This window comes from Aulostomus chinensis, chromosome 12, assembly GCF_037954235.1.
Source record: "Aulostomus chinensis isolate RoL2024-O1b breed Wild chromosome 12, RoL_Achi_v1.0, whole genome shotgun sequence".
In the NCBI taxonomy this organism is placed as follows: Eukaryota; Metazoa; Chordata; class Actinopteri; order Syngnathiformes; family Aulostomidae; genus Aulostomus; species Aulostomus chinensis.
This window is the reverse complement of record NC_141331.1, coordinates 20,140,212-20,156,089: the sequence shown is the minus strand read 5'-3', so window position 1 is coordinate 20,156,089 and position 15,878 is coordinate 20,140,212. Positions and strand designations below refer to the sequence as shown.

Below are 15,878 nucleotides of genomic sequence, written 5' to 3'. Positions count from 1 at the left end.
TCGGCTAGAGCCCTCAACACCTCTCCCATTCTGATGGCATACCAGGCTGAATTCTGTGTTATAACGGACCATGTCCTGCATCTCCACAAAGTGACCATCCAAGCTACAGGAAGAGCCATGGGTCTCATGGTTCCTCAGGAGAGGGCGCTGGCTCAGGCACACCAACCTGATGACCAAGGAGGAGGAGGAACTCCTCGATACCCTGGTTGTCTCTCATGGTCTCTTCTGCATGGCGGTCAGCTCCATGCAGAAGAGATTTGAGGAGAAAAAGAAAGATGATGAGGCGCTGAAACTCTCCCTACCAAGGAAGGCCCAACTCGCTGCGCCAGCTATTATATGTGCAGGCTGTTTCCCACCCGACCCCTGCTTTTAGGATCCTGAAAATAACTAAAGCTCCCAGCTAGGCTCCCAGATGTCCCAAAAACCCATGGTCTAGGAAGCAATCTCCTCAGCCCAGACCTCAAACCACGCTGCCTCCTCCTCCAGCTACCGCAATCATGAGGTAGAAGAAGAAGCAGAAGGCCTGATAACCTCTCCTCAGGGGGAGAGCAAGCCCCATTTCCCCCCTTGGCGGGCCGCTCCGTTCCAGAGCAAGTTCAACAGGACCTGTCCCAGTGTTGTCACGCAAGTACTTTATTCATGCCTTCTGTAATAAAAATATCCCGACATGCATTTCCAGGCGGACCGCCAAGGAAGCTGTCAAACACAAGAAAATACAAAATAAAATATATGTTGAAAAACAAATCAATCATGTCTGTGATAACACAGCCTGTTGGGTACAACCTCCCCACAGTTGTGACAAAAAAGACAGTCCATGCACTCTCGTGCCCTGTGCGCGGCGGAATGCATGGACGTAATGTGTTGCATGGCCCAACCACAAGTGGGCGCCAACACACCAGTTTTGACAGAGTGGCATGTCAGCCCGCGCTCTCTTCGCAGGGAGAGCTGGGCCACCTGCACTTAGTCGAAATAGGTGTTGAGAACGGTAGAAAAGGGCTACAGTGGCTTCAATTCAATATCGCTCCACCAAAGTTCAGAGAAATAATTTATTCTCATGCTCAGGACAAGTCTGTCAATATTGTCCTGGAAGAAATCACCACTTTGTGAAGAAAAGAAGCTATCGGAGTTATTCCCCACAAGGAGACCCATAGCAGTTTCTACTCAAGCTACTTCCTAGTCCCAAAGAAACGGGGGAAGGGATAAGAGCCATTTTGGCCCTCGGTGCCAAACCATTATCGAAGGAAATACGCATTCAGGATGTTGACACACGCTTCTCTGCTACGTTTTGTGCGTGCAGCTGACTGGTTCACATCCGTCGACCTAAGGGACGCTTACTTTCACATTCCCATATATTCCCGACACTGGAAATATCTGCGTTTTGCTTTCCAGGAGATAGCCTATGAGTTCATGGCTCTACCATTTGAACTGTCACTGAGCCCAAGAGTGTTTGTTAAATGCACTGAGGCAGCAGTAGCCCTGCACAGGGAGGGTGCTTTCGGTTGGCCACATATATAGACAACTGGCTAGGGGCAAAAGATACTCTCACTCATCACCTGGGTTTCCAGATAAATGTGGAGAAAAGCATTATGACTCCTGCACAATACATTATTTTCATAGGTCACACTCTGGATTCTGTCCATAACAAGGCAGTCATTGTGGAGACTATGCAGGCAACTCTTAACACTGTTTCGCAGTGGCAATATGGTTACCTTCAAATAATGCCAGTGGATGCTGGGTCTGATGGCTTCCCCCGTGGTGGCAATACCACTCAGCGTCTCAGCGTGGAAAAGTCTAGGTTTTCTGATTCAGGGGGTTCCTATGGAACCAATCCTAGTCAGGAAAGTGATTACCACAGATGCTTCTTTGGTGGGCTGGGTTGCCAGGGGTGAACAGTGAAACAGGAGGTGGGATCCTCACATATATTCTTCTCACATAAATTGTGACTGTTCACCTGCCTCTGAAGCATTTCCTTCCTTGGTTGGGAGGTCATCACATGTTAGTGAGGACAGACAATTCCTGTCATGGCTTACATCAACAGACGGGGCAGAGGTCTTATACACACTAGCACACAGACTGACAGTTTGGAGCAGTATGCACCTGTTGTTTCTTGGAGCAACTCATGTACCAGGCATTCTGAACTATGGGACAGACCTGTTGTCCAGGGGCGACCCATTCTGTGCAGAATGGAAACTTTACCCCAAAGTAGTGAATCAGATTTGGTCACATTTCGGTCAGGCAACTGGACGTCTACGCATCAGCGGAGAATGCCCAGTGTCCCCTGTTCTTCTCTCTATGAGATCAGACAGCCCCACAGGGAGTGCATGCACTGGCACACAAGTGGCCGAAGACCCTCCTTTATGCATTTCCCCCAGTAGCTCTTATTCCCCCAACTCTGACCAGAGTTAGGGTGGGTGGTCTGTTTATGATCCTGGTTGCCCCAACATGGCCACTACCACTTCACAGAGACCTGCTGTTTCAGGCATGGGGGAAGATATTCCACCCCCACCCAGAGAGGCTAGCTCTATGGGCTTGGCCCATGAGCAGTTCAGTTTGAATACGGTTGGACTTCTTCTCAATGTTATTGACAGTATTCAGTTTGCCAGAGCTTTGTCAACCAGGACACTGTATGGGCGTAAGTGGCGTGTATTTGAGAGCTGGTACTTAGAGTTACAGGCTATGCTTTTTCAGTGCTCAGTCATAGGACCTTATTGAGAAGGGTAAGGCTTTTTTGACTGTCAAGGTGTACTTGGCAGCTATTTCAGCCTGCCATGTTGGTTTTGTGGGAAAGACAGTGGGTCAACACCCAATAGTCTGCCAATTTATGAAGAGGGCATGCTGTAAATTGCCTTTGTCTTGGCAACTGGCTCCACCATGGGATCTCCCCATAGTGGTAGATGCTCTACCCTGTTTGCCTTTTGAACCCCTAGAGCAAGTGGAGATGAAAATGTTGTCCTTGAAGTCAGCTTTGTTGCTTGCTTTGGCCTAAGCTAAACACGTAGGTGAGAGCCATGCTTTTTCTGTGCATCAAACATGTATGCATTTTTCCCAGAGAATACTTAAGTCAGTATTCAGCCTAACCCAGCTTTTATTCCAAAAGTGTCGGGGTCATGCTCCCCTGTGGAAGTGGCTGCTTTCTATCCCCCAGCTTTCTCCTCTTTGGAGCATGAGCGGTTATGTACCCTATGTTCGGTTTGTGCATTGTGAATTTACTTGGACAGGACCCAGAATTTCAGACAGCAACCAGTTTTTTGTGTCCTGGGTGAAACCATATGTGGGAAAGCCTGTCTCCAAACAGCATTTATCCCATTGGACCATAGGGGCTATTGCACTGTCATAGACTAGCAAGGATCTCCAGCCTCTGGCTGGTCTACGTGCACATTCCACCAGAGATCGAGTGAATCTGTGGCTCTTTTTAAATGAGTTTCTGTTCAAGAAGCGTGCACTGCCACAGGCTGGGCCTCACCCCACACATTTGTTAGATTTTAGAGGTTGGAAGTCACTGCTCCATCTCTTGCACATTCGGTCCTCAGTTCCTGGAGCGTGGCCCCTTCTCAGTGAAGTGCCACTGGGGACAGTCGTCTTCATTACAGGCATGTCTTGCAATCTGGGAGTTGGTATTTTTCCCATAGTGAGACATGAAATGAACACTATGAAAGAGAACTTAAGGTTATGGATATAACTAGGTTCTCTGATTAGCTTGAGTGAGTGTCTCACCAGACCACCCTCCTTGCTAAGGAAGCAGGGAAGAGGTGAGCTTGTTTCAAATAATGACTACCGCTATGTCAGCCTAATATATAGGAGGAGCAGGGTCCCCTCCCCTCCTGACATAGAAGTCACTGATGCCAGCCAATTGGGGCTTGCGTAATGTTATTTGTGCTTCTGATGAGGTCACGCAAGTGGCATTCTCATAGTGAGACACTCACTCAGAACCATGGTTATATCCATAACCTTAAGTTCTCGGCTTGCTGGCAGAACTCAGCATAGCAGCTGTATAAAGTTTTGTCACGACACATTTTAACACTGACCAGGGGCCCAGCCCAATGTTGAAGATCTAGTCTTCCTTAATCTTTCCCTCACTGCTCTCCTCCTGAAGGTGCTGAAGGCTCCAGTGGAGGAATTGGACCGGGAAGGTCAGAGGTTGCTGCAGTGTATACGATCTAGTGACGGTTTTTCAGGGAGGAACTGCATCTCTGGCTCAGCCGACTTCCAGAGCCTGGTGCCCAAGGTAATTCACTCATCACATCAAAAAATAAAGCCATGTCGTAAAATACCAAATTAATATCATTACTTGAAATACTTATATACAATATAATAACAGTAAATTCATTAACTTACATTTCAGTCATTTTCCAACAACCATGATGGAGAGCTGACATTAGTAGACCCATGACATGAGATCCAGTCACAAAACCTGGCAAAAGATTAAGAAACATTATAAAAAACAATTCATGGACGATTTAAGAGAAGTGAGGTCTTGAGTCATAAAACATAAATACTGATCTGATTGTTTCTATACACATGTTGCATGTTTCTTGTTGTCATATTCCATCATTACAAACTGTGAAAACTTAAAACACTTAACCATAATAGATGATGAAACTGACACAGGTTTTCTTCACCTTGCCGAGTCTCACAGCTCGTTAGCATCCCTCATTAGCACTAATAAGGCAGACTCACCGCATGTTAGCTCATTAACGGACGGACTCAGTGGGAAATTTGTAATGTAACTCAGTGAGCAAGTTGTCTCGCACAGGTTGTTTGCATCAATCTCACGCACACATACAGGAGAACACATTTATATCAGTATTGATTGTATGACCTGAAAGCTGCATCTTACATAAGTACATCAATATGTAGTTAAATAAGTCTTAAAGTGCTTTACTGTCAAGAAAGTTAGAAAAATGCAAAATTATAATACTTAATAACATTTAGTTAAAAAATAACACACCGCACAAGGTAGAAATTTAAATGTCTTTTTGTAGTTCATGCTACTTTTGCAGAATTCAAGTTGCTGAAAGATGTTGAACAGATGAAGACATAACAGGAAAAACAGCAAGCTAATTAATAGTGCTTTACAAATCAACTTCACATGCTTGCTGTAAGAGCGTTAAGATAATATCTGACCAGTTGATATCCTTTTACAAATAGAAGACACATGATACTTACACTGCATTATGATACTTCTTTCTGCCAGGTGGCCAGTCTGCTGGATAAACTGCACTCCACCAGGCAACATCTCCATCAGATGTGGCATGTCAGGAAGGTGAAGCTGGACCAATGCTTCCAGCTCCGCCTTTTTGAGCAGGATGCAGAGAAAGTAAGTAACTTTACCTGAGCATATGTGATAAATTTTCATGTGTAACGGTGGATTACTAGTAGGAAGTAGACCTCACTCCCTGATACTGTAAGAGATGTGCTGGTTATTAATGCTAGCATCCGTGTGTTTTAGTATCACCTGTGCTGAAATGCACTTGTGCCTATCTGTACGCACACCGATATGCTTATTTGATAAAAAGAGATTTCAGGTGATTTGTTGGCACTTTCCAATCTTGAGACGGCAAAAAGAACATTCGCCACTGACCAGTGGCACCTGGTCTCAAGTTTGAAGTCTATGGCTCAATGTTTTCCTGCTATTTAAGGGTGCAATGTTAAGACAATAAACAACACCAACCCTTTTACACTGCTTGTTACGAACAAGCAGACACACAGCAACACACACAATCACTTTTCTGTTGCAGAGTGAAAGACTCTTATATTTACACAACAATTCACTGATGATTTAAATCTCAGACAGGAGATAGAACTTAACCAGGAGATTTCTCTTATGAGTTATGGTGTTTGTATTTATTTATTTTTTTTACAGATTTGCCATTAAGATCAGGGGTTGTTACCTTTTCAGGATCACAATAATGTCCCAGCAATGCTGCAAATTTTGTGGGGCGTTTAAAATGTGAATCTAGAAACTATAGTTAAAAACTTTGGAACTTTGGCTACAGTATAATATTGAAGTGAAATATTTTTTGACAGACCATTGAGAAACAAGGTGTTTCCTCATCAGAGGTCTATTTGCTTCTCAGATTCTCCTCCAAAGTACACCTGGCTCTGAAAGAGAGTGGGTGGTAACACTGGTTGGTTAAATTCATGTTACACCCCAAAACAGGGAGCAGCAGGCATCTATCGAAGCCATTGGAAGTAAAACAGGCCAGGTAGGAGGTGGCAGCCTGTTTTTACCCTTTCATGCATCAGTATAAACACATTGCAGTGCTACATATCTGCTCGTCTGATTGATATGCCCTTTAAATAGCACTTCACACAAAATGTCATTGACCAAAGAGCCTCTTCTTGCTCAATGGTACAAATGTTTTTTGGTGTCCCAAAAGAGCAATGCACCATGGTTGTACTAGACCCCAACTCATTAACACACTTAAGCACTTGCTGGAACAGACAGAGAACAGGTTAGTTTATTAGTTAAAGGACGAGTACACTTAGTGTGAAAATGACTTCACTTGCTGGAAAACTAGCAATGATCCTCGTGGTAGACCGAGCCCCAGCTTCCTCCATGCTTAAAATATGGCTCAGAGTGTCAGACGACGTCTTCCAGCTTGAGTTGCAATGAGAACGGTCAGTTTACATCGCTGCAACTTTCCTTGCAACTCACTGAAAATCTTTGTTGTAGTCTGGCCTGTGAACTACATGCTTTTGATTGCTTGGATGATGTTCAATGATCTGAAAATGTTCCTCAATGAAGCGCCGAGAAGGTAAGAGGCAGGTCAAAATGGTGTAAGGTCAAAAAGGATGTGCTCAGTAGAATCTGCCGACATTCTTCACATTTACCCCTTAAATGTGTTTTTCTTCCCTGCGCAGCTAAACTTTGCCATAAAATCCATCTGCTGCAGCTACGAGTGAATACAAGGATTTCTTTCAGCATTAACATTCAAGCTTATTTACAACGACATGAAACCATCTCAGCTTCACTTTAAGTGCTATAGAGTAGCAAATATATCTTATTAGAAGGGGTGGATATTCAAGAAACACGTGTAGTGGCAGCAGCCTTCTGCTGTGCAGATAAATCATGTAAATCCAGGAAGAAATACCTGCTGACGAAGTGTCATGGTTACTTTGTGTCTGGCTGGGTAGCTGAAGCTTCACACTGCATCATTAACCATCCTTTAAGGGGAGGAAGTGAACATATTTAAACTTATTTTATGCCAATAATTCAGTGTTAGGACTGAGGTCATGTGTGTCCATCCAATTTCTAAACCAGGTCACACTGTAATCCCGCCTCATGCTAACAGGATAGCGTGTGTTTGGAAATATCCTAAGTGTGTTGATGTGAGTGCAGCTTAGTTGCTCACATGCACAAAACCACACAGACAGAGGGGCGTCAGCCACCTCGATGTGTTGTTCCACCAAAAATATGCAGGAGCAGTAAATATTTACTAGAAAGCAAACAGAAAGAATAAAGAAACAGTTTTGTCCACATCAATGTTGTTGGGCCGAGAAACCACGGGGGTGTGTGGACGCATTTAGATGCTGAGAAGCAGTTGAGGTTGGAGCCAGTGAAACTGTGAGACTTTGACGAGGTGTGTTTTGGTGGGAGACACTGACTGTGTAGATGTTTTGGAAACCATGGTAACCACACAGCACCACAATCGACCTCCATCTGTCTGCAGTGATTGATTTAGAGGAGCAAGCATGGAGGTTGTTCCCAGCTTTGTAGTCTCTTATCAGCTGGTGAAGACAGAGACAAACACGAGAGGAAGTGACATTCACGGTTAAATCAATCAGCAGATCTACTTCTTTCATTCCTCATCGCATTTATAGTGAGAAAGTCACAGTTTTGATCACTGTAAGCACATTGTAAGACAGAGCAGCTGTTTTCTTTATGTTGGTAACATTTTACAGTAAGGGTTAATCAATAATGGTTATTTAATGCTTGATTATACCATTTATTAACAACCATTTATGAATGAGCTTTGTAATCTTCATTGTAAAGTGAGGAACATTTCTCTCAAGTACACCTCTCAAGAAACTCTTCACCCCAACCCCTTTGACACCACCTCATTAGTAAGTTATTAGTTGGCACATGGCTTAACTGTTAACAAATGGTTCATAAAATGTTATGAGTGCGTAACTAAACATTGATTAACCATTATGAAGGTGTACTTAATGTAGAGTGACAGAATAAAGAAAAAAATGGGACCCTTTTCATTGGATGGCTGCATGGCAGAGTAAAATGCACAGCAATGATTTATGCGTTAACTGTCCTTATTAGAATAGCTGGTCTACTCAGCTCAGATGGTGTGAGGTGCTCTTAACACCTCTAAGTATAAGTCACTGCAGTTACACAGCACCACAAATTACCGCTGTCAAACTGATTCATCAACATATCTCTCAAACACACTTAATAGAAACTTTTAGGAAGGATTAATGACAGGGCTGTTAAACTGCACTGGTTTTATTCAGGTGTATATATAAGTTGACAAGTGATTGCATTTTGTATTTTAGTAGAGCTGAATTGTCATGTACATATTTTGTGTTGAGGTTACACAGTGGGATAAATGTGAAGTGGTATATGCCTTTTCTACCTTAGTGATATTAAAGAGGGTTATAATGTTGCTGCGTTCACCTAATCACTCTAATGATCACACACACATTCATACTGTGACACTGAGGGCAGCAATTCAAGGTGCCAAGCAGCTCATCGGGATCAATTAGGGATTACTCAACAACTCGTCAGTGTGGTCTCCCAGCAGCTAGTAACCTTCTGATTACTAGAAGGCCACACTTGTCTCCAGAATCAAGCAGGCAAAAATCACCACATGATTATAACACAATAGCTGTGTTGTGATTTGGTGTGTTCTCATGAACAAGATTCCTCAGAATAACATTAAGAATACTTTAATTACTTATTTAATACTACTTAGTGCTTTAATGGTACAAAGGTAGTCTGCATTCAATAGTGTTACGGAAAAATGAATGCTCAGTATTGTTGATTTTGGTGTGTGTGTGTGTGTGTGTGTGTGTGTGTGTGTGTGTGTGTGTGTGTGTGTGTGTGTGTATGCAGATGTTCGACTGGATCAGTCACAACAAGGAGTTGTTCCTGCAAAGTCATACTGAGATCGGCCGAGCTTATCAGCATGCTGTGGAGCTGCAGACACAACACAACCACTTCGCCATGAACTCCATGGTAACCAAACTACTTCACTGCACTTCACATGGTAGAATGGAGGCATAACAACATATCTCTTGCCCCCCCCCCCCCCCCCTCCTCCCAGAATGCATATGTGAATATCAACAGGATCATGTCAGTGGCAAGCCGCTTGGCTGAAACTGGCCACTACGCCTCCACACAGATCAAACAGATCTCAGGTCAACTGGATCAGGACTGGAAAAGCTTTGCTGCTGCACTGGACGAGCGCTCCACCATCCTGGCCATGTCATCTGTTTTCCACCAGAAGGCTGAACAGGTGAGATGAGCCAAAATCCTTTAAAAGAGCACTCCAATTTTGTGAGGAGTCAGACAACTCTTTCTTCTGTGCTCCACTACAGAGCTGAGACCCCCAAAATCAGCTGACTGCTAGTTAGTTTTGTGCAATAAATGGCTGTGGGTGGGTTGTGCAGCATCGCTTTGTTTTACCTGCTCAGCTTCCAAAGCCTGGAGTTCCCCCTCTTTGTACTCTGGTTAACATAAATCAGGTTCAGGTTCTAGGTTTGTCCAGAAGTAATCTTTTTCATCCTCTCTTTCGAAGTCAGGCATGATTAATAGCAGCAGTTGCTTTTCTTGTCAGGGAAGTAGCTCAGACTATGAATTTGATCATTAAATTGCATTATTTTGGAAGTTTAGATTGTTATTTCATGGGTAATGTTATAAAACAACACTTTAATTGTATTAATGCAGGCAAAGACCGTGTGTGTGAATGTATATTTGGTGGCTTTTGACACAGGTATGCAATCAGCTGTTGTTGGTGGGTTTTGGCTGCATAATGCACACACAGAGGAGAGAAAAGTATCTATTAGAGGTCTTCATGGGTCAAGAAATAAATGCTTGAATCCACAAAGACCCAGATATATTCTACCCAGAACCACACTGGACTATAATAATTAGAAAACTGAGATCCAGACCTTTAAAGAACTGAGAATTGCTGCTGTCAAAGTTACTTTTTATGAAGGTTACAACTTCTAAGATGTCAAATCAAAACTTATTGTCTTATCACTTGAAGGAGCTCTCTCCTGCACCAGGTAGGAGATTTCCAAAATGCATTCCATTATGCATTTCCTGTCTTACACAACTCGTTTAAAATGACTTTTTTATTCCCGTCTTTGTCCAGACAGAAGTTGTGCTGCTCTGTTTGACCTCTCTGTGATCCTTTTATTTTTTTTAATCTATTTTGTCCCTTCAGCGCAGAAGGTTTGTCCCACTCAAGTAGCACATACAGTATCATGATAAATAAAAAAAGCTCTGAGATCTGTAGTAATACAGCAGGAACTGACTCAAACCCAGTTGATAACACGTTGTACTGAACTTGTGTAGGACTTGCATTGGGTGTTTGAAGCTGGGGTCTTGCCAATCAGTGCGGACCGATCTTGTCTGACTGTGGGTAGGATGGCACAGAAGTTTATTCCCCAAAAATTGGTATGTTCCTATAATTTAGCCACCTAGATATCATCAATATGATTAGAAGTAAGTCAATATCACCTGATCTGTTGTCCCTCTTCACTTCTGTGGTATTAGAGGAAAAACTGTTCACTGACAGACGGCTAGTGCTTGGTTCCTGATCTAATCTCTCTGCAACATGTCCAAAATGTAACATGTAAATAGGACATTTTCAGTGTCTGATTATATCTAATAGATCAAACCACTCCTCTGCTGTCTCTTGGAGTGTTGACATGGCAACAGATGGGACTGGTTTGATTCCTGCTGGGCCCTTGACATTAGTTACAAGTGTACATTTTGAGGGAGCAAGGAGATGAAAGACAGAAAGCTGGTAGGAGAGAGTGGGTGGTGGGGCAGAGAGGGGATTGGCTGAGTTTGAAAGAGAGCCTGAAGTGAACGAGGAAAAACAAACAAAAAAGCTAAATGAGGGTGAAAATGAGAGTGAAAGTGGTCGAGTGAAAGTGGTAGAGTGAGCATTTTTCAGCCGTTTAGTAAATCTATCTAGAGAGTGGCTACACTGTTTATTCATTTATCTCACGTCACAGTAATACTGATGACTCTTTTCTTAGAGCCCCACCATCTTTGGGGATTGAAATATTAAACTGTCAAAGGTGGCCTCTGGAGGAAAGAGCATTTAGAAAGGGTTTATTGCAGGGTTTCTTAAATATTTGTTATACTGCATCTCATGATTCAAAATGGAAAATACTAGGGATTCACACTGATAGATGTGTAATTAATGACCTAATATCAACATTATCCTACATCAAATGAAGCCATGAACATCATTTATATGAAGTGGGAAGCAGTAGTTTTTGGATGGACATGACAGGTTAAATTCAGTCACCATACTAGGGTATTTCCCACATTTTTCACAGCTCAAACAATCGTTGTACTCAGCAGACTGTCACTCTCTCACAGTATACAAACTGAGGTGAAAGCAGTTACGGTCCTTCAGTTGGGCCCTTTCACACCTGCTTCCTTTGGTCTGGACTTTCAGGTCTCTTCATTTTTATCAAACCAAAATTACAGATATGAAACCTCCCTTGAAACCTCCCCTGCATGGTCTTTACCATGTTCCTCTCGAAAATGGTCAGTTTTCTAAATGGACAATGGAGTGGTTCATTTGATGTGTGAAAAGCAACAGGCCTAGTCTGATCTTTCATGCAAAAAACAAATATTATCAGGTTTCACCTCCCTCTCACTCTGCTGAGCAGCCGTACTCTGATGTGTACAGGGATGCAAGGGTACGCTCATTACTGCTTGCAGCTTTAATTAGGGCCATACCCCACATGTGTCAGGGCCTGAAGGTTTTTCCTGTTCTAGCTCATTGCCCTGTCCCATGTTTTCACATATATGTGTGTTGCCTCCTCAGTTCCTGTCAGAGGTGGAGGCCTGGTGCAAGGTCTGCAGTGAGGGAGGGCTGCCGTCTGAGATGCAGGAGCTGGAGCTTGCCATCCACCGCCACCAAAGCCTTTATGAGCAGGTCACTCAGGCTTATACAGAGGTAAACCATCAGGACAGCAAACCTGATAACCCAGGAGGAAAAATGAACTCATAATAGCCTGACAGTGGAGCTTCTCTTAGATAGAAGCTTAAGCGCGAGTGGGAGTTTTCAATGTCTTCTCAACTATCAAGAAAGCAATTTAGCTTTGTAGGACTTTCACATTTCCTGAAAACATCCTGTAAAATAAGTACTTTAAAAGACGAGAAACCCTGGAAACAGTTTTAATTAAAACTTGTGGTCTTTAGAGAGTAGTAATTAAAGGCTAGTTAAAAAATATGTCACAGAGGTGGAATTGGAGTCCTTTTGGGGGGCAGCGGCCCTGGCTGTGATGACAGGGTGGCGTTTACGCTTCACATCCCATCCAGACCTACACTCTTAAAACCCTGTGTTTGATTAAATTTAGCTCTGGGAGACTTTATCTTTAGATGAGCCATATCATATATAAACCATATATAAATGCACATAAAGGTCTGAGCAGAGACTAGGGCTGGCACTCTCATGCTTGGTCTGCTACAGTACACTCCATTTTATTTCTGTGCTGCAAAAAATGTCCCGTAGAGACTGGTGAGGATGTTAATGGTGCTCAGACTTGAAGCAGCACTTTTATTAATGAGGGGAGTGTTTGACAAAGTGCCAACATCTCTCTGTTCCACAACTTTGTGACCTGCTAATGTTGGCTTTTAAGGAGAACTGATTCGACATAAGATAGAAACTGTAAGCAGAAGCTCCTTTGATGACTTCTGTCTTGAGTTGAGTCACACTACAACATTGTTGTGTGGAATAATCAGACAGCAGGCACCTTTTTGCAATTTGTGAGGCAGAGACATTGTCTGCATAAATCTGTTTTATTTCATCTTTCTCATCCATTTCAGTGTTACACCTCCAGATCAAGGCAATAATGTGTTGAACTGTAGTTTTGATTCATCTTTGCTATGTAAATTGGAGAGCTGATTTCTTGCAGAGAGGAAACATGAGTCAGCGCTATATTTGTATTTGTGTTTATGTGTGTGACGCAGAGGCCTCAGTGGTGTATAATTCAGCAATTAGCAGTGAAGAAGTGAAACAGTTTTTTTTTGTTTGTTTTTTAGAAAGTTGTTTCAGGGAGAAAACAAAGAGGGTTAGAGTCTAAACTGAGGATGTGCAGAAAATCCATAAAGATATCTTATATAAATTTCTGTCTTGTCTCTGTTTTCCCTTTCATCTGACTTAAGCTAATAATTATGTTCATCTGTGTGGCTTAATTTAACTCTTTTTTTTACTTTTCTGTGTCCAGGTGAGCCAGGATGGTAAAGCCCTATTGGACGTCCTCCAGAGGCCTCTTAGTCCCGGCAACTCAGACTCTTTAACTGCTACAGCCAATTACTCCAAAGCGGTTAGTGTTTCTTTGGCAGGAGAGGGTTTATGTATTTTGATGAAAAAAATTATAAATATTTTAAAATGGTTTACTGTACGTAGTATTTTTTGTTTGGCAGGTTCATTGCATCCTGGATGTGGTTCATGAAGTTCTACACCATCAACGGCGTCTGGAGAACATTTGGCAGCACCGAAAGGTCCGACTGCACCAGAGGCTGCAGCTGTGTGTGTTCCAGCAAGATGTTCAACAGGTACACACACACACACACACACACACACACACACACACACACACACACACACACATATTAGTCCTGCTTGATGCCTCATGTGCACACAATGCTCCAACACACTTTCATTTATGTCTTGGCAAAAGTATCTTGGTTATAAATTAGAAGTTAAGAAAAGTCATATTTCAAATTTGACTGATTTCTTCTCTAACACAAGCTGTGTTTGTGGCCCCTAACGTAAACACAATAAGTCCTCATCCCATTATGTCAGCTACTTGGCATAACATTTGTCCAACTCTGTCATCTCTAATACGGCTACATCACAGCATCTTCTGTAAAAATGTATAACCAACCATTTGGAAATCGTTTACATCATATCCACAGTGAGCAGAGGAGGTTACAAGTTGTATTTACCATAGTACCAGAGAAGCAGATAGAATGATAAGCCCTTTTTTTTTTAATGGCTCCCGGCATTGAACAACTCCTCAAGATCCGGCTCAGTCCTCCAGAGTTGTATGTTGTCACCCACAGTACAGGACAGATACAACACAAGTGCTCTGCTGGGTTGTAGCGTCTGTGTGCCAAGAATGTCTGTTACAGCCACAGTGCTTTTTAGTCAGCTTTAAGTTTGAAGTAATCTTGAGGAGTTGTTTGTTCCCAGCACCCATTCCAAGGTCTTTGTAAACAACACTGATCACTCTAGACGCATGTGCTTAGTCTGTAGATGTGTAATTAAAGTGACCTGTGTAAAAATCCAAACTACAGAATATTTTGCTGTCTGGATGTCAAATTTTACAGACCAGATTTACAGGAACTGCTTTTTGCTTGTAGATTCACCCACAGGGATAGAGAATTTTTTTCAAACCGCAGAAGAGCATGTAATCTTGTGTGTAAGCATGTAATCAAGTGAAGAGACAGTAGTGAGGTGTGTGTCTGATCAAGAAGAGGAGACAAATCACCACAACATGTTCATTCGCTGTGAACATTCCTGACATAAAACTGAGATTTTGCTTCAGTTTGGAAAGATTTCTCCTTAAAAGTAGATAAAGGAGACCTCATTCCAAACTGAAAAAAAAATCTCAGTTTTAGTTTTTTGTCTTGCATTCAAAATAACTGAAAACGGCAGTTTTACACCCTCAGTTTCAGCTCATCCCCTGCCACCTACAGGCAGAAACAGGAATAGGTGTAGCAGACGCAGTCATATCAATATGCTTGGGATGCGCAGAGAACCCATCGTATCTGTATTTGTCATTTTGTCTGTTATTTCAGGCAAAGCTCTGATCTCCCTACTCAATATCAGTGCAGTACGTGGGAGCCGATATTATTCAAATAATGATTCTAGAATTATTGCAATTATACATCATGATTAATTGCGTGCTTGTTTGTTTGTTTTTTGTTGCTTTTTTCAATACTAGACAATGTGAAACAGTTTATCCACATTTATGAAGATTTTAGTTTCTACATGTAACGCATGATGAGCTTGAAACTCACAAATGAACTCGAACATGGGAACTGTTCTTGCAAAACCTGAACATGGCTGCATACATGTATCAATTTTTGTTACTTAACATCAAGCTGGGGCAGCATGGCTCAGTGGTAAAGTGGCTGTCTAGGAACCGAAAGGTCGCTGGTTCGATCCTTGAGCAGGATATCAAGCCCCTGATGGCCCTGCAGCAGACTGGTGACCTGTTCAGGGTGAACCACGCCTCTTGCCCAATGTCAGCTTGGCTAGGCTCCAGCCCCCCACGATCCTTAACGGATACGTGGTATAAAAAAAATGGATGGATGGATCATCAAGCTGGCGTTTCAGACTGTTAAAGTTCTGAAAAAGCATTTTGTCCAACAAGCACAGACTAGCAGTATGAAGCAGTAGAAAAAAAAAACTTGTTCTTGGCGTATGAAGGGAAATAAATCACCAAGTCATGATAATATTTTTTTCTCCCACCTCTAAATAATATAAAAACGATAATTACTTTGGAGTCATGTGTCAGTTAGCTGTGAGGAAATGGTTAGCACAGCCTATGAAATGATTCTAGGGATGCATCAGTCAGGCTGTATGCCACACTGCTACTTTAAGCAGGGTAACCTTAATATTATTGTGACGTTTGTATTGGGGTCATGTGTCACATTAGAG

At 42.5% G+C, this 15,878-nt stretch overlaps 1 protein-coding gene across 3 annotated transcripts in view; it reads left to right on the top strand.

Moving 5' to 3' along the window:
- The window catches only part of kalrna (kalirin RhoGEF kinase a), a 165,889-nt gene that overhangs the window by 56,337 nt on the left and 93,674 nt on the right, over nt 1-15,878 (top strand). For all 3 annotated transcript variants that reach the window (XM_086220764.1, XM_086220763.1, XM_086220765.1), the window contains exons 7-13: nt 4,094-4,225; nt 5,195-5,317; nt 9,068-9,190; nt 9,279-9,470; nt 12,030-12,161; nt 13,435-13,533; nt 13,634-13,765. In XM_086220764.1, coding sequence (XP_086076890.1) covers nt 4,094-4,225; nt 5,195-5,317; nt 9,068-9,190; nt 9,279-9,470; nt 12,030-12,161; nt 13,435-13,533; nt 13,634-13,765 — 933 coding nt within the window. The remainder of the gene's footprint in view (nt 1-4,093; nt 4,226-5,194; nt 5,318-9,067; nt 9,191-9,278; nt 9,471-12,029; nt 12,162-13,434; nt 13,534-13,633; nt 13,766-15,878) is intronic.